Raw genomic sequence first — 20,641 nt, forward strand, 5'->3', positions numbered from 1 at the left:
CAAGAGGACGTTCATCCAACTAATCAAACAGTTTGGGCACGCCATGGCATCATAATGCGCTGGATTATATGCAGCTGGCATGCCAACCAGCGATTTCGTGTAACCATACGCCACTCATTTAGTTGAAGTTGCCCCAAACCTTGGGGTTAAATACATATTCCCCTATAATCGTACGTATGTGCGGCGGCTCTTCAGTTTCCATTCGAGTGCATACGGGAAATTAATTGCTTTGCACTCGAGAGTACAACTTTCGGGGCTCACCCACCCCGATCCTTCGGCTCGTGTTGACATTAATCAATGACAATTTGGCATGGCCAGGCGCGTCTTCGAGTAGGCAGGAGCAGAAAACCGGACAAGAGCCACTCGAAAGTGTCAATATCAAATGAATTGCAATTAAGCACAATCCATCAGGCCATGTGTGAGTGGAGGTGAGGTGCGAAAAAGAGTTTGTCGCCCTCTGGTGATGCCAATTAATGATCGCCCAGCTGCAATCGCATTCTGGGGCCACTTAAACACTCTGGGCGTTGACAATTAAAATGTTCCCTCACTTCGCCACCTCCTGGTCGACCTACTCTCTCATTATACAAAAGTCCTGCAGAGCTGAAAATGGGGCAAGAAAAAATGTTAAAGCTTGTTGTTCCGACCATTAAATACCTGGTTGTCTACATTAAGAGCTTTTACGTACTAATCTTATCAGCCGCATTATTATGGGTTTCAGTTTGTTTATATGTATACCACCACCAAACCAATTAAACAACCATACCCCCCCTCCTTTTACACATTATAAGAAAGGATTACGCATACCACTGTTTAAAATAAAACATATTGAATACTATAAATCACTCTGCCTATGATAAATCCTTATACCTTTTTTTGCATAATATTAAGAATATATCTAAATATCTCATTATTTTTTTAGGCATAAAACACGTTAGGGTCATATCTAATTATCTCTTATTTGCTATCAAAAATATAAATTTTAGTTTTATAACAAAGAAGCCTTCTAATGACCCAGTTTACATCCAGTCATAAACAGTATAATATTAAGCCAAATAAAATTTTTTTAGAAAGGAGTCGTCGACATATATATTATATTTTATTTTTCCCCTTTTGTATGAATACGTTATACCCTTTTTATCTAATAGTACCGTGTATCAAAAAGGACAGCGGACGTCATACGGTTGTCTCGCTCTCCCCGCCGGAAACGGAAATGATAAGCGAGTGTCAACTTGCCAACTGCCTTTTCAGCTTCCTGTGCCGGCGAGTGTGTGTTGTGGTTTTATTTTCGTAGAATTTAATTAGAAAAGTTGGTTGGGCCTGGTCAGGTGCATGTCCCTACTCCTCACCCTTTACCTCTTGAGCTGCTAAAGACGCCTCATTTACTCTTTTGGCACAAAAGTCGAAGCCACTTTTGATAAGTGCGTGTTGCGAAAAAGTTCCTCGAATTTCCAGCGCCACCGAAAACGTGACAAAAACTTGTCAATGCACATGAAGTGGAGAGGCGTCGGGTTCGGGTAATGGTGGCAATGGAGAGGAGGTCCACCAGCAGAGGTCCAACAGAGCGTGTCGAGTATGCAAAATAGGATGGGTTGCAAGGACAGCGACAAATGTCCGACATTAGCTGGAGAGCCAGCGCAAAAAAAGGTGGAATAATAACATATTTGAAGGGACCGAAAACCAAAATACCCTATCGGTTTGTTTGTTATCTAATTTATCGATTTTTTATAATTTTGCTAGAAATATAAAATCAAACCTGACCTAAGTAATAAGTCAAATAACACTAGTTTAAATTTAATATGAAATATTAAAAAATTTTAAAATAATATATAAGTCGATTAATCATATATATCTATTTTGTTTTATATTTATCGATCATATTTTACTGGCTAGAAAAAGGTTAAACACCAACTTGTTAAAGGTCAATATTCTTTAGTTCTAAATATAATGGAAATAGGAAATTTTAAAACAAAACAAGAAAATTGTTTTAATGGTTTTTAAGAAATTTATTAAATCATAAAGTCAGCTTGAGCTGGTTTCCAGCTTCTAACACCCAATAAAAATCGGAGGACCCCCTGGAAGGGAATGCCCTCGATGTGGAAGTGAGAACTTTGGGCAGAACAAAGTAGAGGAGCAAGTTCGCTGCTGGTAACCTCGTTTATTATGTCATCGGGACAGCGAGCGGTGAAACCATTTCGAGGGCGCAGCGGGTTGTGCGAATGGGCTGTGGGCGTGGCAGCCCCCACAGGTGATTGGGCAGGTGTGCAAAAGGAGTGCGGATGGGGGTCCTGCGGATGGACGAAGGTACGTGCCCGGGGCAGAGGCGTAAAAGTGTGCGCACGACCAAACCGCGCGGACGAAAAGTTTCGCTGGCGGAGTGTCGTTGGAGACCCACTGGAATGCAGCGGGTCGCATCGGGGTCTCCACCTGGCCGGGGGTCGGGTGTGCCGGCATCGCAGCTGTAACTTATGCAACCGGGCAACTGAGCTTGTTTAGATTTATAAGCTGCCACTGTCCTTGGATGGTCGGTGTCCGGTAAAATGCATTGAAGGCAAAAGTTGAGTGCGGAGTTGATGCTTCCTATCAGCGGGCAGCAGATATTGAAGTTTGCCTCCCTCTCAAGACAAACACAATGAGGGGCCTAAATAAAGCTCAAGTATACGGGAAATTACGCTGTAAAGTAAAGGGAGCTAGAAAGGATTCACATATATAATCAGTAGACATAGTTGATGCGGATAAACATGTAATCAAATACTTTGAAATTTGCTGCCAAGGAGACTAGAAGTTTCTTTTTAGGAAACGGGCTTAATAAAAACATGTTGTCTGAAGTATTTTAACTCTTGCAGATAGTATTTAAATTTCAATCAGAATACAATTTCGATTCCTTGTTTTTCAATACATTTTTTTTCTATTCTAGGCTGTCATCTAATTAATCGGTGTCGCATTTTCTGACGGTCTATGAGGTGGGTATGGTATCAAGTGATTTCTAAATCAATGCTAGAGCTTAAAGATGTTAGCTAAATTATAATTTCTTATATGATGCCTTCTGAATTACGAGCATGACACATGTTTTTACAGATCCTACATTTGTATGTATATTTAAAACGACAGCAACAATACTATGTTGTTAAAATTGTCAGTGAAATCTAAAAAACATATAAACATTTCCCTCCCAATCAAAAACTTTTCTCAAACAAGTTAGGCTAATCAAACACCAACCAGAGTCCGAATGCACGGTGCAAGGAAGACCGGCGATCAACTGGAGGAATGCCGGTTTTGGATGACCACTATAGCTTCCTTGACGACTGTCATGAGTGGCCAGAAGGACGCCTTCCGCGTTGGTGGTTCGGTGGCTTCTCCTCGATCTGTGTTGCCTGTGCGGTGGCCCCAATCGATATCGTGAAGACGCACATGCAGATCCAAAGGCAAAAAAGATCTATTTTAGGAACGACTCAAAGAATATACAATTTAAGGGGTAAGTAACACGGAGTTATATTAAACGATTAACGATTAGCAACATAACGCTAAAGGATTTAAAAATGTGGTATTAAAACCATTAAGCTCCCGATTTTGGCTCAATACAATTATTAAACTGACCTGTTTTGAATATATTATGATAATATATTTGGTATATGAAGTACAGCCAATAATAAATCTCGTTTTCAGGATTCTTGGGTTTTTATGATGGTTTTTCCGCTGCCATCCTTCGACAGATGACCAGCACCAATATCCACTTTATGGTATATGAAACTGGCAAACAGATGGAGTACGTCAAGGAGGATTCATATCTGGGCAAAATTGTTTTGGGCTGCGTAGCTGGTATTAGTGGTGCCGCCTGTGGAATTCCAACCGATCTTATTAACGTGCGCATGCAGACTGATATGAAGGAGCCGCCGGAACAGCGACGCAAGTATTTTTACCCAACTTTCGAATTACGGCCATCAATTTTAGGGATACTCTCGCCTCGATTTCAGTTATAAGAACGTCTTTGATGGCTTAATTCGGATTCCCAAGGAAGAGGGCTGGAAGGCATTGTACAAGGGTGGATCGGCAGCAGCATTAAAGACAACAGTAGGAACTTGCAGTCAGATTGCACTTTACGACATTGTGAGTTCTTGAATCATGTTATCCAAAATCTATAGAGCACTATTATGCTCAGTAAAAATAAATTTAAAAAATGAGAGTTGTGTATTAAAAAAATATAAAACATTGAATCATAGTCACCATTTAATATTATTTTCTCCTGTAATTTTTTAAGATCAAAACGGAAGTGCGTAAAAATACTTCTGCGAAAGACGGCATTCGCCTGCATTTCCTCACCTCCTTGGTAACGTCGATCATTTCGTCTACGTTCACGCATCCCTTAGACGTGTTGAGGACCATCATGATGAACTCCAGACCAGGCGAATTTCCCACCCTCTTCCACGCGTCCACTCATATGATGCGGTTCGGCATAATGGGACCCTACCGCGGATTGATTCCAACGATAGCGCGTAAAGCACCAGCCACCACTCTACTATTTGTTTTGTACGAACAGCTGCGACTTCATTTCGGAATATGCTCCCTGGGAGGGGAATAATATTAAAAAAACCATGTGAACTTTTAATAAAGTTTTTGTACTATCAAACGAGACTGTAAAAATAAAAAAAAAGGCTACCTTTTAGAAAATAATAAACTAACCCCATGCCTCAAAAAATGCTAAGGAAAATGAAAAATCAAAACCCTGTAAGCTTTCTGTGTTTTGCTAGATCATTGACCCAAAGAGGTTCTTCCTTCCGCCTAACGAAACATCAACCACAACTGGTCGCATTATAAATTGATTACAACTCGCAACGTGACTAATGAACATTAATTTGTCCAACTCCTTGACAAGGAGGACGCAGTTGTGCCGGCAAAGTTGGGGCTAAATGCCAGCACGTGCTGTGTGTATAGTTCTAGTTTGGATGCCGCCACGATGACAACTAGGCGTATGAGCAACAATGCCCGGGCAGCGATGGCGGAATCCACCGTCGTAGCACACATCCTTCGTCCTTCCAGCGCCAATTGTGTGTCACGTAAGCGTGGGTAAATGTTGCACGTATGGATGGCATTGTCGAGGGTGGCATATGGAGGACACTCCGGCCATTACTACACACGCACCCACTCTCGGCTACCCTTTAATCGTGATTGCAATCATTGTGGAAATTGAATTTGTAAGTAGGCAATTTTAGGACGATGGCAGCGCGCAAAAATAAGAATAATGCGACGCAATGAAACTGAATTAGAGCTTTCAGCTAGCTTTTTATACTCCTTTTTCTAAACCTGAGTACAGTAAAACTAATTCTTTAACTTATCAAAATAAGTCGAAATAATATTTCTTTATTTTAAGCTTGATTGATGGCTGTGTATAAAATTCATTCACTTGAAATGTAGCCATGCTTTTTTTTTTGTCAAAAATCATATATAAAATTAAGGTAATTCCTGGTTTATATATATATTTTTTATATTTTCTAATCTATATCCGTTATATACGACAGAATGAAATATTTTGGATAACATTTTGCAAATTTTACATCAATTTCTTCCCAGTGTCTAGTCTTGTAACCCAAACTAACACTTGGACATGGCTCCCGCGATTTGCATAAATGCTTAGAGCCAAGTTTATGACTGACTTGCGATTGCATCGACGATGAGTTGTGCCCCAGATGGCGGAAGACAGGGCAAAGGGTCAGAGGTTGTGGGTTCGTTGTTTTCTGTGCCGCTTGGCAGGTTATTAGTCGCTCGGCTAGCACATTTTGTTTGCCATTAAAATCATTTGCATAGTTTGTATTTATGCAGACGCTTTGCTCGTGCCAAGCTCGCATCGTTTTGCATTATTGAATATAACGCATACGCACTGTTGACCCGTTTTCGGTGGGGGCTTTGTGGGCGCTTCTGTGTGCAATCAATGTGGATTTGAATGCTTTATGAAGGTGCATGCACCGTTTATTTTAGCCGACTCCAGCCGAGATTGTTTTGCAAACAAACACGGGGCCGAGGGCAGGAGTCAGGAAGCGGCCAATTATTTGACTAGTGGACAGGATGTCATCGAGGTCATAGGTTAAACTAATGGGGGTAATGGTTTACTTACATACTTTATGGATTACTGACTTTACTTCAATAAAAAATTACTATAACAAGGCTTTTTGACTCACGTATGTTATGGTACATGAAAAGAGAATATAATAATACTTTAGTAATTTTACCATTAAGTATTTTCCTTCGTTTATTTATGATCAATAATTGTTCAGTATTCCCGAGAGTTTCTCCTTGATGTACAACAAAAATCTGTATTTTATATATATTTTCTATTTCTATATCCTACAATACATAGTATACATATAAAATTTAACAACTCTTTGATTTGTTCACCCCTTGTGTTAACTCTTATCATCATTAATTTCATAGTACCCGAAATGAACGCGGAGCTGCTCGAAACTCAGAAACGTAATAACCGTATTGGGAACCATTCGCAAAACGCATGGCACTATGCCCCGAAAGGGTCCCCGTGGTCCAAAGCGCATCATATACGCTATGGTACCGATCATTCCGCTGGGGTTCACCATCTTGAGAGCTCTTAAGTTTTCTACGGGCTTAATGATCGGCGCACAGATGCAAGCAGCCGTAATGGAACTTATCAGGTGGACAAATGTGCTATCGTGCTTCAGTTTGAACCATGCCATGTAGATCTCCTTGGACTGCAGAGTAGATTAGCAAATGATGGTGGTCTTTACCTTGTGTATATTTACCTGATCGTATGCCGCATTTTGGCCGATGGTGATGAAGCTGGATCGAATGAACGAGAGAAGACCGCCGCTGTAAAGCCTCGTCCAGCCCTCTTCCCTGGTCACGCGGTACAGGCCGTCGAAGAGATTGCGGTAGTTCCACCGCTTATCTGGAGGCAGGGCACGGTTTACTTGCATCCGGGTGTTTACCAACTCCATGGGTATCCCCACCACACCCGCAGCACATCCCGCCAAGCCGGCCACGAAAACCTTATCCAACAAGTCGCAAGGTTCGTCCATCTGCAACTTGCCCTTTTCGTACAGGTGAAACCGAAGCGAGGTGTACGTCAGCTGTCTCAACAACTGGGCACTCAGACCGTCGTAAAGGGAGAGGAAACCTAAAAATAGGGTTTATGAAGTTAAAATATGAAAAAAAAAATCTGTTACCAAAAGAAAAACGATATTTTGATACCAAAGAAAATCTCTATTTCAAAATTGATTCATCTTAAAAAAAAATTAAGAGCACTTTCGTCTTGAGTTAAAGAAAGATTCTTCTTGAGTAAGAGGGAAAACAAATTTTCAAATTGAGATTTCAGATTTGATGCCAAAGTGGTTCAATCTTAATTCATCTTAAAAAACAAACTCAAGAGCACTTTCGTCTTGAGTTCAAGGAAGATTCTTCTTGATTAAGGGGGAAAACGAATTTTCAAATTGAGAATTAAGATTTGATGCCAAAGTGGTCCCTGATTGGTTCAATCTTAAAGAAAATCTCTATTTCAAAACTGACTCATCTTAAAAAACAAATTCAAGAGCACTTTCGTCTTGAGTTCAAGGAAGATTCTTAATAGGAATTTTTAAATTTAGACTTAAGATTTGATGCCAAAGTGGTCCCTGATTGGTTCAATCTTAAGGGAAATCTCTATTTCAAAATTGACTCATCTTAAAAAAAAAATTCAAGAGCACTTTCGTCTTGAGTTCAAGGAAGATTCTTCTTGACTAAGGGGGAAAATGAATTTTCAAGTTTAAGATTTAAGATATAATCTTAGTTTTCTAGTTATAGTTATTGTAATGTGTGCTTATAGTTCATGATGATGGTTGGGCTTTGAAAAAGAGTGCTTGGAAATTACCATCCGTCCGGATAGCATGTTGTAGACTGGAAGCCATACCCCTGTCCTTCTTGATAATCACCATTCGCGACTCGATCAGGTCGAAAGGTGTTGTAAAGAACTGCGCAACAGCCCCCGACACTCCGCCGCTCCACCAACGCGGATGTATTCTGGAATAGTTGGTTAGGAAGACTTTTAACAGAATTCATGGGAACTCACATTTGTTCGACCTTCTCGTCATTGGAGCTTCCGATTAAAACAGCCAGCTTGGTGATTTTGGATCTATCTGCCTCTTTCGCGTCTTTATACTTCTCTCTAATCTTATATCCATCAATCTTTGTTTTCGTCTCAATTCAGATGGGAATAATTTGACAGGGAAGTGAGTGTGTACTTTTGTTTATTTGGCCGAAATAGGTACTAGCTGCCACTTGCGACCTGAGAATAAATGTTCCCTGTATCCGGCCTAAATTAAGTCGGCAATCGGAAAACATTTCATTCCTCTGTTCTCAAGTACTAATTAGTCTAATTTGACTTAACAGTCATAATGATGTTATAGGTATTTTTATAAAGATCTTTATGTTTATTTTCGTGTTTGGATTTTGGAATAATTCAGGCTTGGGTATAAAAGAAATATTGTATACTGACTTTAAAAGCACAGGTGAAGAATCTTGTGACCATAAGTAAAACCTTTTTATGTGGAATGAATTACCACAAAGAAATCTGAGTTAGGATAGAAAAACATTGTAAACTTCTGACCGTAAGTAATAGTCTTTGATTTGGAGTATATTATCATAAAGAAATCTGAGGTTTATATGCATTTGCAAAGTGTTCATCGATTTCTGGAACTCCTTCTTGAGAATTCCACTTGTTCGTGTGTCATTCACGACATCCTGCTACCAATATGAGCGTTCCACCTTGTCTAATTGCTGGCCGGGAGTCCGAACTAATTGAGCCAGCTCCTCCTTTTTCCTGCTCCGCAGTTTCCAACTTTATACCTCGGTGCTCGGGATGGAATGGAGTGACATCCACGCAGGTGTTGCAACGTTGTTGAGTAATTTGGCATAGTTTCGTGGCTTCGAACTCAACAGTACCCCCGGCAGACTGCGGAACTTTTGGGACTCCCTCGACGCTCACACAGTTGTCATGGCATTATCACGGCCATTAGGCATCAGCCACCGATGCGAGTGTGTACCACCTAGCGCAGTTCGAAATTGGTTGCAACTTTGGGACATATTAGAGGCAAAACTGCGGGGGCGCCGCAGAAAGTTGCTTTCGATGGGCTCGAAAGTTAGGGGATTCGTGGATAGCGTTTCGGACAAGTTGAGTAGTTTCAAAACATGGATCCATCTTTAAATTAAAAAGTTATCTACAATAGTTAAGTAGTACCTTTTGTTTAGCACTAGGTATTTCAAATGGTCTGAGTGGTATATGAAAAGTCGCAGAAGTATGTGAAAGCAAAGCATATATTCCGCAAGGAATTTCAGGAAACAAAGTAAATGAATACAAAGCTTAACTTTTTTGGGTATTAGATACTTAGTAAACAAATTAAATTGTTTTACTATAACTACATTAATACCAAAGGTGTACTTTCTCAGCAATTTAAAGATTATTAGAAATTTAGAAAAGAATTAAGTTGACACAACATTTAAAAAGTTTTAAAAAATAATGCATTTAGTTGTTATATTAAATATAAGTTAGCTAATATACTAGTATATTTATAACTTACCCGGCCGAAAGTCTTAGCAACTATGGCCGATTCCTCCCTGTACCTTAAGTTTAAAATATTTAACAACAGTGTTCAACAAATAAATAAAATTTACTTATATTAAATATTGATTAACAGAATTAAGTTTAAATCGGTCCGATTTCTTCATATTGGTTAATATAGGAGGGAGGTAAAATCAGAAATTTTTTAAAGCGTGAAGAAACTAAAAAATATATTATTCTCCAAATAAAACACTAAAATTGTCTTTATTGACCGTGTGAAGCACCAGATAATATTCAGTCAATGAAATCCCGCTAAATGATTAACCAACTGCAGTATTTATGGCATACTTTTCAGCGCAGCGAATGGTTTCCTCATTAGGCGTCGAAAGCGCAGCGCCATCAATCAAGTGCTCAATCAATCAATTCGCCATTTATTTTACTGCCTGCAATTTCAGTGCACATCACCGAACTGCAATTGAAAAAACAACAGCACAAAATGGCTGCCGCACAAAATTATTTATTTGAATTTTTATGAGCCAGCACTAAAAAATTGATTCATAAATTCCAACTGCGCAAATAAACTAACACAATAAGCCATTCTATATTCTGTCCCCCCTTAGATATATCTCAGTTTACAGTTTACAGTCGTAACTGCAGTGGATGGTCTGGGGGGTCAGGCAGTTAAACTTACGTAGCCCCTACTACCCCTCACACACTTTTGCCTGCGTTAGCGGAATATTTTCCATTCTTTATTTCTCTTTGGAATTGCTCCTTTCTTGTTTTTTATTTCATTGAGCTTTTCAATTTGCGCGTAATGTGAAATAATATATCACGTATGCACTTGCTCACTCTCCGGCTAACTCGCTCTGCAAATTTACTTTTGCAAATTTAATGCCCTCCTCCTCGAAAGTTTTCGACGTAACGCGTCAATTTGATATGCCTCAGCATTGACGGTATGTTCGGCTCTTTGTTTTTGGCCTGCCATTTTTCTGGTGGCACATATTATTCTGGGGAGCCCCTACCCGAACCCCGAAAACCTCCCCAGCATGTCTGTTTGCAAGTATCTTAGGTTATTAGAAAAGTTTGCGGCCTGACTAAGAGGCTACAAAAAGTTGCCAGTCGAAGAAAATTGCATATTGGAGTTGTTTAGGCCATTTCGGACAACCAAAGAAGGGAAGTCAAGAGTCTGATCTTATCCGGATCGTTTTGCACTTTAGTTCGGTCTTTAAACACAGATCTAAAGTTTTGAAAGAAAAACTTAGGCTCTTTTTAGAACCCTTTAATTGATGAGCTAAAAATCAAAAAATCACGTTTATAATCAGGCTATATGCCAAAGTTAAAAAACATACTATATACAGTGTATATTGTACATATACTATACCTATTCATATATAAACCTATTCACATATAATTATGTTTAATGGATAAACATTAAGTTAAAAAATGTACGTAAAGTAAAAATGAATTACATTAGTATTTTGATGTCATGATATAAGTCAAGGAATATAAAAAATATTCCGAGAAAGAAAAATATATCATTAAAATATTGTTAAATATAAAAAAGTCCTATATTTTCTACTTCTAATTTTTGTGATCCAATATGGTTATTAAAAAAATTTAACTGCGGATTAAACCATTTAAATGTGAAAGTGTCCTTATGCTTTGCAGCGCATGCAGCAGTCTGTAATAGTAAAGGCCCTATATCTTCGCCGCAAGTCCATGCTAAGCCCCATCTCCCCCCCTGAAGACAGCACTTACCCCTGCATCTGATGGCAAACTTTCGCCAAGTACAACAAACAAGAGCTTGCAACGGCTGTCGATGCCGCTCCGCTCCGACCACATGTAATGCAGCTGCAAGCCGACAAACTTGGAAAAACTGAGTCGGGAAAACAGGGAAAATCGGGCGGAGATGCGGGGAAAGTGTGACAAAGGCGGCAAAGGGAGGGTCGGAAGATTCTATCAAGTTTTTCCCATTTTTTCTCTGCTTTGCCTTTTGTGGCTTGTCTGGTCGCCCTGCTCTGCAGCCCCTTTTTGGCCAATTTTCGTGTTGAACTCTTTTGAGAAATGTTTTTGCCAAAATATCAACATTGGAACAACTGCTGACAGGGATCACAGGTGGCAAGTGCAAATGACCTAGGAAAGTGCAGGAAAACCGGGCGCAGGTTAAGGGGTTAAAGGTCTCCGGTGGTGCGACAATCAACTGGTCAAAGCTGTCGCAGGAGTCACTCAAAGGACCAGACCCCGAACCAGTCACGAATCAAAGCAACCGGAGCTCTAGCAAAGTGCTACGAAAACTTCAAAATCCATTTTACGATAATGCAACTTGGCAGAAAGCCAGCAACAAAAAAAAAAACAAGCCAAAAAAGTAATGAAAAACATGGCGAAAGATTGATAGTACCGGCGAGCCAAGTTGGCCCTTGGTCCAAAGAAGGCCAGAATTTTGGGCAACATGTGCCGTAATAATAATAACAATACAAACACCCAGTACAAACAGCTGCGAATTCACTGCAGTTGTTGGCCAAACAAACCGTTCGATGCCGAAAATAGTTACCATGTATTCACATGCTCTGATGTCGATATACTTTTTATCACTTTATAAAGCTAAGGGTTCTGCACAACTAATTTAATAAAATGAAAATAAATACCATTTTTGATTATTATTTAAGGTGGATTATGGATTTAACAAAGATATTTTAGTTCTAAAAAAATGTTTTTGAACATGTTTGTCGATTTTAGTATTCTAATAAAATATTAATTAAAATAATTTTACCATTGAATTAAACCGAATAAAAATTAAACTAAACTTTAAGTAAAAAAAATAAAATCCATTTTAATCTAATTCTAAAATAAAATTGTTTACCATTTAGATAACTTTTTGAAATACTACTAATAACCAATCTTAAGAAATGATCAAATATTATTTCAAGTGGACTAAGGTGACTTAGGAAGAAATCTGTTCTTAGTACAACCCATCACTATAGAAAGAATATTTGGTAAAAATAAGGATGTTTTATCTTTACGGGTTTGGGCTCTGTATCGACTCTTTTAATATTTTAAGAGTTTTCTGTATACACCTATCTTAGTTCAGAACTTTTAAAGTACCTTAGTCACACTCTTAAAATTTTTTCAGAATTAAATTAAAATGGATTTTATTTCTTTGTTACCAACACGGGATATATATAAGAATGCACATAGTTAAAACATTTCACCGACACCAACCGCACCACCTTCTTCAAACTTCCACTTAGTACGTATACGAAAAATCGGAATACCTCCCATAAATATTAAGAATTAACTCTAGTTCCTTCCAGCCCCAGACGATCAGGATATCCGCAGCCCCAAAGGACACACAACGCCGAGCTCAGACCCGCAGAATGGCGGATATTCCGAAAATGCACAGACAAGCGCTCGAACCCCATGGCTCCGGGCAACGCGGCGTATGCGCAATTACCAGGCAACCGCTGCGAGGCGAGACATGCTGAAAAGTCGAGCCACCAGTCGACTTAAAGCCGGCTCTCCGGGCCAGTCCAACCTTAAGTTCTGCTGGGTTATTTAAAGTTCGCGTTATTAATAAATGCCTCAGTGGGGCAGTCGCTCTGCCCAGCCTTTGGTCTGATATGCAGCGCTTGATTAGTGCAGGGCCTAACTTATGGCCAGGGGGCGGCCATCGGTTTCTGGGCGGGAAGCGTGCTGGGCCCTGACTTCCTGCAAATTACTGAGAGTTTTGCTGGGCGCAAAGTTTGGCGCGTTATCGTGGAAAGTTTAATGGAACTATGTCGTGCCGTGCAGCGCCCCCAAAAACAGGCGGTCCAAGTCAGACAACCCGGCCACCCCAGAGTCCCACCCACAACCCACTCTCTCCGTGGGTGCAGTGCATCTGCAGTGGCAGGGAAATCGGTGTTAGTCCTCCGTGTTAAGCCTAGATGGTTCTCAGCAGGGCTTCGGCTAATTGCTGAGGACACCCACACATTTGACAGATTTGTTGGCTCCAGAATTAGGAGCAAAATTGGGTAGTGCAACTAATGAATTAATTATTGTGGGAGAGAATAGGAAGCGGAAATTAAGCTGATGGGGAAAATTCCTTAATAAAGAAATATGGCACAACTTTGGAATTTAAAAGGAATTAGTAACGAACAAGTTTCAACTTTTTTGGTTGTTTTAATTAGTTTGAACAGTTTTTTAAACTTCCTTAACTTACTGAGAATTCATTTTTAGGAATATATTATTAAGAGCTAAGTTACTTTGAATTATAAGGTTTGAGAGTACTTCTAAAATTGTAATCAATTTAATAAAATTGCTAGAGGGATATTAAATTTAGTTTATAGTCTAAGAGTCACTAAGCCCCTTTGATTTATACCATTTATGAGTATTATATCTATAGATATTTATATATAGATAATTATAAATTTGTATTATGTTGAGATCAAAATGCTCTGGAAAACAGAACAAATGAATTTATTTTCATACTATTTGATCCAAATATGTTATTAAATGAAGACCTAAATCTATTTAGAAATGGAACGAAATCAACTCATTTCACTTTTTTAGTCCCTAACAGTTGTTTCTTGAATTAAGATCATTTAGATGACACCGTTTTTAAGAACGAATGTTCTCAATTCAAGAACAATATCTATCTAAAATTCTCGAACTCTAATGTATTTTAGCGCTGTAATGTAATTATAGTGTAATCAATGTAATAAAAATGGTAGAGGGATATTAAATTTATCACATAGTCTATGATCAACACCAATCTTGGCTAAACTCAAGAGTTGAGTAACCAGTATCACGCAATTACGCGTGGCTTTTGCCAATAATGAAGATGCCGCTCCGATTGTTGACTGTCAACCGGGGGGCAGAGGCCCAAGAATCCCAGAACCCCATGTCGCATCAACGCAATTTGACCCACAATCGATGGTTTATGGTTAGCCAGGGGCGTGGCCGTCGGCGGGTCATGTCATCGGATGGAGAGCCCGATTGATGACTGACAGGAGGCGGTGGGCGGCGGGAGGTTGGCATGAGGAAAGGACCTTATTGACTCTCCTCTGTCTGTTTGTAATTATCAGAGGAATATCTGAAATGGTTTCCTGTTGCCTGCAGTTAATGCGCCTTAAATTGTTGCTGCCGGCTAGGGGCAACTTTCTGCAGAAGGCATTTAAAATGTGAAAAAAATATCAGGCAACGGCAAATGTTTTTTTTTTCGCCCCATTTCCTGTTTACAAACATTTAGCAAAGTTTTCCCTTTTACTCGCTGATATGCAACTTAATTACTCTGTGTTTTCCACATTTGTTTGCCTTTAGTCCTGCACAAACAAAGAAGCGCACTGTTCGTCGTAAATAAAAAACTGAAATAATTAATGTTTGCCCCGCGTTCTTCATGTTGATTTTGTTGTCTTCATTAGTAAATTATACCCATATGGTCGGGAGCTTAAGGTAAGTAATCCTCTTTGGTTCTTACCATAAACCAGAGTAAGTGCTTAACTTTTCTTGGGAAATCACTTGTTGTTATGTGCTTGAATATCTCAGACTTTTAATATAAACAAATATTACACAAGGGCTTAACATATAATAAGTAGTTTAGAAAAACAATATAGGTTTTTAATAAATGCATTTATTTAGTTTGTGTAACCTAGTTGATATCATCTGAGAATACGGAAAATTTCCTTACAATATTTTTAGTATTATAATATTTTTTGTCTGAAACTCAAATATCATATAAACCTCACTAAAGATAAATTTAATGCACATTATGTAGATAGCTAAAGTTCTTGAATATTCAAGCATATTCAATGTGTAACCTAGTTGATATTATTTGAGAATACGGCAGTGTTCCTTAAAAAATATTTAATATTATATTTTTTTCTCAAACTCAAATATCATATAAACCTAACTAAAGATAAATTTAATGCACATTAGGTAGATAGCTAGAGTTCTTGAATGTTCAAGAATATTCAATGAGTATCCTACTTAATATTATTTGAGAATACGGCAGTGTTCCTTAAAAAATATTTAATATTATAATATTTTTTTCTCAAACTCAAATATCATATACACCTTACTAAAGACACCTTACTGAATATTTAAGTATCGATTTTACTTATTCTGGAATGCCTTCCATGGCTAACAATTTGTTTATGCCACTGCGTAAACTTAAGAGCCCTATTCAATTGATTTTGTACAAAGTCGTAACCATCAAAGTGATATTCTCCGGAATCCCCTTACGGCCCCTAATTTATTGCTACGAAGTCGAGGTATTTTAAAAAGAAGGACTCCCCTTTGGTTTACCTGCTCCACTATCGCTGCATATCGCATTGCCAGTTAATTTGATTGACATTTATCCGTTTTATTTTGTGAGTGTGTTTTTTTTTTTCCGAACAGCCATGGCCATATCGATGGCGTGTGTCTTTAGCCGGGTTCTTGGCGCTTGGTCTACACTTGACACAGTGTTTGCACTTTGCGCTGATTTAATCTCTGGGCTGCCTTTGGCTGTGGACTCCGAAAAGGGGCGGGGCTGGGACTGTCTGGGCCCGATTGTGGGATCTGGATAGGGATAGCTATGGCTGAATGGCCGCCCCTCCTCCGTCGCTAAATTGGGCGCGTGATAAAGAGCAGGAAAAGATGGAGCGAAGTCTGAAAAAAATATAAAATGGTAGAAAGAAATCCGGCTGTTTGCCTTTGGTCTCTAGGTGTCTTCATGGCAGATTCCGTTTGAGGAGTGCAGGCGGTAAAAAGTGTGGGGAAAAATTATTGAACATCTGATGCAGTTATGATAATGTCAAAGCATTTCCACTCAAGTGACAGTTTGGCTAGATTTCGATTATGACAGGCAAATGGAAGAGTTATTGCAAATTAATGCAAGCCCTTCAAGTGGGCTTACATCAATTTGGGTCAGTAATTGTTGAATGAAAAGTTCTAGTTCTCGTCTTTAATGGGCCAAGTTTTCAGGATTGCTGAAATTTATTAAAGTTTTTGTTGTCGGGGTGCCTGAAACAATGTATTTGGATAAACTTCTTTAATAAATTATTTCAATTCAATACTTTCTAGTAAATCATACAATTACAATAGAATTGTTTAGGTAATTCTTTTTTATTGTGGCTGGGCAACACGCCCATAATCCGCTTTTATAGGTACTGTAGGTATAGAAACAATGTACTTTGGGTATATATTTTATTTTCGGGCTGACCAACTTGCATGGTCCAAACAATATTTATAATAATATCCTAAATTTATGTGGAAACTTTTTTATGTGTTTGTGCCGCCGTCGCAGTTAATTTGGCAAAGTTTTGCGGCTTGTTCGGCAGTCAATTGTGTAATTTGTGTACGAATTATATCTACAAGCTTTGGGATGGCCAATGCCTTCAAACAGGGTATGTAATTTGCATATTCCACCTGAATACTGTATTTTAAAGGACTAAAAAGAAGCTTGATTTGAGATGGTAAAGAAAGAAGGTATTAAGTTTTATAGTGGTTCAAAATGCCATCTATTTAAAACAGCACTCTGGGTTCAATTAAGACCGCTTATTTCGACAGATTAAAATTAAATGACCATTTAGGTTTAATATTTAGCATTTATATTTCAAATTGTTTTAGATTAAAATATGAAACAAGGCATGTTAAATTGCATCACACACTCCCTACACTTGCAGTCCTGATGAAGCACAGTGATACCTGGTGCATGTGCACCCTTGCACGTGTGGATAGCAGTCGAGGCAAATTGGTGTTTACGTATGTATACTACCTATTTTGGCCAAGTGGTTTCGGGCGTGGCTGTGGCTATAAAGGGCCTGGACTATAATTTAAGCTGGTAACGTGTTATCAGACTTAATATGTAATACATTCTGGTGGTCAGTTGGGATTGGTGTGGGTATTGGGGGGCGTCGAGTGCTCCGCAAAGTTCCCCAAAACAATGGGCCCCTCGCCCTATTGTTTCGGATTTAACCCTTCGCTGGAGTGTTTGTGTGCTCGGCCGATTTGGCCCTTTTGTTTTGGTTTATTGTTTTTGAAATGCACATAAAATGCGTTTTGCTTTTGTCCTCTGTGTTCCAATGCAAGCGTTTGAGACTCATATTTTATTAATAGATGGCGAAAAAGGGTGGTGTGGGATGAATAGAACCATGCACTGGCACTATCTGGAACAGCGAAATTGCCAAATGAGCTTAATCCGCGAAACCTAATTTAAGCCACTTATAGGTTATCTATGGAAAAACCACAGTAGTGCCCGTAGAGTAGTATTGATTATTACGAAAACAGTTAAATATATAGGTACTTTTAAATTATTTTGACTCACACCTTACCACAACCGTAATGCTGAGCTTTCTACTTTGGTCAAATTTCCGTATGCAGCAAAAACAATATAATAATTTATAGATCCGTTTGAGTTCTACAAGTATTATATTATTATAAAATTATGAATATTAACTCCTTTTTTTTAAAGGCTTATGTGACATCTTCCTTTAAGTGAATATTACTTACCCATATATCCCTTAAAGATAATATTATACGGCCCTTGACAAAGAGACATACTTATTATAAATGCTTCGTTTCGGAAAAGAATGTTTTTAATATTTAATTATAGAAAATGTTGTATGGGTATGTGCTTCTTTAAATAATTGACTATATTTAACACTTTTGATTCCTTAAATTATATGGCCTTAAATAACTTAAATGTGATTTTTAATGCAACATGGCCTTTAAACTACATTTTAGGCAATGTAGTACTTGTTTCCTTTAATCTAGGAAATTCTTTGTTTTTGAGTGTGGAAAGATTTGTGGAAGATTTGGATTATCAGAGGTCGACTTTGTTTTTTCTCTGGAAGTGAATAGATATTTGGGCGAGGTCTTTTTTCATCTGAGCACGGACTAGCTTCTCATTTCTTCTTTCACGAATGCTGTGACGAAAAGGAAATTATTTTTGGAATGTCTGATCGACCACATAGGGCTTACCTATCCATGAAGAGCTTTAGGGTGCTGCGCTTTAGGATAAGCAAAACGAAATAGAGTAGACCTAAACAGTATGGGACAAAATTGAGGAATTTTTCCAAGGCATCAGAGGTGTAACCAAACAAATCTAAAGTAGAAAAAATGGTAAAAACAATCCAAGTTACGCCCATGAGGAGGGAAATTCTGAAAAAGACTACATAACTATGATTGAAAAAGAAATTATGATGAAACGATATATTCGAGAAACGGGTATACGATTGGTCTTACGTTTCAGTATCGAAATTAAAGCAGGTCGTTGTGGTCTCTTTCTGTCGCTCAAACCTCTTAATTTCCCTCTTTACTTTCCAAATGTTAATGACAGTTAGGATGAACATGATTATATTGAATATACCTTGGATCTGCAACCATAATAAAAGGAAACAAGCTGACGCAGAGTCCGTTTGAAAATACAGTCAATGCTCAAAGACAGACTAATGTTGTAAAAATAGTAAAACTTCCAGAACTATGAAAACGCATATCCTACACAATGTAAGAACACAATATATATTTAAAATAAATTTTTCCTATGGTTAATAAAGGATTTGTTTCATTCATTTTAAAAACCTTTACATTACCATTTGTCACAAGATCTTGAAATTTATTCGTTCCATTACTGCTGACGAATAAAACACGGTATAAACAACTTTTAAGGCTTATTTTTTCTTCAGTTTTGTTCTTAACTGCTGGACCAAGTTAAGGAAGTTTTACTGTAGCACATTCTGTAAAATTACCAATTACATAACGCCAGACAACATGTTCCTTTAAAAAAAACAATCCTGCATATCCAGCAGTCATAATCCACACAAAAGAACTGTAAACTAGAAATTGATGTCTGTGCTCATCGCGCTTGAGGGGGTTTAAGGTTCGCCACAAGTGATAGCCAATAACGGGATGCCATATCATGTAAGCGATCCCGAAGATGAACATCCCTTTTCCTGCAAATAAAAAAATATAACAAAATATTGGAAATCTGATCTGATATTCATCACATACCTAAGAATGAATATATCTCCAATAGACCAAACCATTCTAATATCTCTAGAAAATGTACGATGGCCAAGCTAAATAGGCAGCTTATAACGCACTTGCCGAGTGTATTTCGAAGTTTCTTAACGTAAATATAAACGGCTATGGTAAGGATAGCGCAGATCATTGACATCACGATGCCTGAAAGAAATGAAACAGAGATAATAAGGTTAGGCAGGGAAATTTGTTTAGCTGATTTCGAGAACTTTTCTTTCGCGTAAACCACGATTAAAAAAAAAAATAATTATACCGTAAAGTTGCCAATCCCAGTAAGAGAAAAGTTCCATTTTGGATCTAAACCCTGCTACACTGAAAGCCAAAACTCGACTGATCCGCGAGCATTATAACTTTACTTTGAGGCCCTGCACTTCAGTATCAGTACACCCAAGGGGCGTAATATATTTGAAACAAATTTCAAGTTCAAATTATTTCTTATTTCTTACGAAATATATTTTTTGGTAAGAGGAAGAACAGAACTTAATTGCTATTATGAGCAGTAACAAAACGCACAAGGGAACAATTTAAGATTGTTTACAGCATTGCCCTTTAAAATATGTTGGACACTGTACACTGTTCAAATCTATGTATCAAATAATTTTTTTATTCAAAATTTATAAATTCCATTAGGACTTGATGGTAATATTTCACTGAATATTATTTATTTTAATATTTCATGCATTTTCGAGCTAAAATAAAAATATATGTACTATATAGGATAAACTGAAACGCTTTCCTTTATATTATACATACTATACGAGAAACGGGTATAAAAAACATGACTTGTGCTGGATTCGAACCCGGGTCAAAAAATCCGGAAGCGTACAAATACAAAATAATGAGAGCAGCCATAATCCAGACAAAAGAACTGTAAACTTATTTTAAAACTTGCATTGCTGTTTTATGGTACCTATATACGGCAAAAGTTGGTGTATAGCTTGTAAACAAAATTTTTATAATTGTTAAAAAGCAAACAATGTCGTAGATGCGATCTCAAGAGCAAAGCTTTCCGAAAAGCGCAAAGATAAGGAACGCTCTCTCATTTGTTGCCAAACCTGGTGTAATTACTCAAAAGCTATTGAAGCAAGG

The 20,641-nt window shown here is 38.1% G+C and overlaps 4 protein-coding genes across 5 annotated transcripts in view; 1 reads left to right on the top strand and 3 right to left on the bottom strand.

Annotated features, from left to right (window-relative positions):
• RpS12 (ribosomal protein S12) overlaps positions 1–6,910 on the bottom strand; it is a 253,421-nt gene extending 246,511 nt beyond the window's left edge. The window contains exon 1 of the mRNA XM_070996986.1: positions 6,901–6,910. The gene's annotated coding sequence lies outside the window, so the exon portion shown is untranslated. The remainder of the gene's footprint in view (positions 1–6,900) is intronic.
• On the top strand, positions 3,095–4,629 carry Dic4 (Dicarboxylate carrier 4). The gene is made up of 4 exons (XM_036816183.3): positions 3,095–3,472; positions 3,664–3,907; positions 3,972–4,104; positions 4,256–4,629. Exons 1-4 carry the CDS (start codon positions 3,265–3,267, stop codon positions 4,574–4,576), a joined length of 906 nt encoding a protein of 301 aa, XP_036672078.3. The 5' UTR covers positions 3,095–3,264; the 3' UTR covers positions 4,577–4,629.
• On the bottom strand, positions 6,331–8,446 carry LOC108015534 (mitochondrial dicarboxylate carrier). Its single transcript, XM_036816182.3, is given in 4 exon segments — positions 6,331–6,713; positions 6,765–7,138; positions 7,868–8,016; positions 8,066–8,446. Coding segments are annotated over 4 exon segments (1,113 nt in total). The 5' UTR covers positions 8,338–8,446; the 3' UTR covers positions 6,331–6,395.
• A 9,696-nt stretch (positions 8,447–18,142) lies between these two features.
• On the bottom strand, positions 18,143–20,454 carry LOC139353128 (probable G-protein coupled receptor Mth-like 7). Of its 2 annotated transcripts, none has more exons than XM_070996440.1 (6): positions 20,306–20,454; positions 19,523–19,696; positions 19,261–19,464; positions 18,758–18,914; positions 18,494–18,691; positions 18,143–18,438 (listed from the first exon to the last, which is right to left on the bottom strand). In XM_070996440.1, exons 2-6 carry the CDS (start codon positions 19,686–19,688, stop codon positions 18,336–18,338), a joined length of 828 nt encoding a protein of 275 aa, XP_070852541.1. In that variant the 5' UTR covers positions 19,689–19,696; positions 20,306–20,454; the 3' UTR covers positions 18,143–18,335. The 2 variants fall into 2 exon arrangements, with proteins under 2 accessions (XP_070852541.1, XP_070852540.1); XM_070996439.1 differs by lacking the exon at positions 20,306–20,454 and adding an exon at positions 19,806–19,872.
• Between the last annotated feature and the right edge of the window lie 187 nt (positions 20,455–20,641).

Source organism: Drosophila suzukii, chromosome 3 (assembly GCF_043229965.1).
Source record: "Drosophila suzukii chromosome 3, CBGP_Dsuzu_IsoJpt1.0, whole genome shotgun sequence".
Classification (NCBI taxonomy): Eukaryota; Metazoa; Arthropoda; class Insecta; order Diptera; family Drosophilidae; genus Drosophila; species Drosophila suzukii.

Coding starts and splice junctions, on each gene's coding strand:
- Dic4 (XM_036816183.3), top strand. CDS start 3,265: ATGCCGGTTTTGGATGACCACTATAGCTTCCTTGACGACTGTCATGAG. Junction 3,908..3,971: donor CCGCCGGAACAGCGACGCAA/GTATTTTTACCC, acceptor CCTCGATTTCAG/TTATAAGAACGTCTTTGATG. Junction 4,105..4,255: donor AGATTGCACTTTACGACATT/GTGAGTTCTTGA, acceptor TAATTTTTTAAG/ATCAAAACGGAAGTGCGTAA.
- LOC139353128 (XM_070996439.1), bottom strand. CDS start 19,842: ATGGAACTTTTCTCTTACTGGGATTGGCAACTTTACG. Junction 18,915..19,260: donor TGTCTGGCGTTATGTAATTG/GTAATTTTACAG, acceptor ACTCTGCGTCAG/CTTGTTTCCTTTTATTATGG. Junction 18,692..18,757: donor TTTAATTTCGATACTGAAAC/GTAAGACCAATC, acceptor TTTCAATCATAG/TTATGTAGTCTTTTTCAGAA.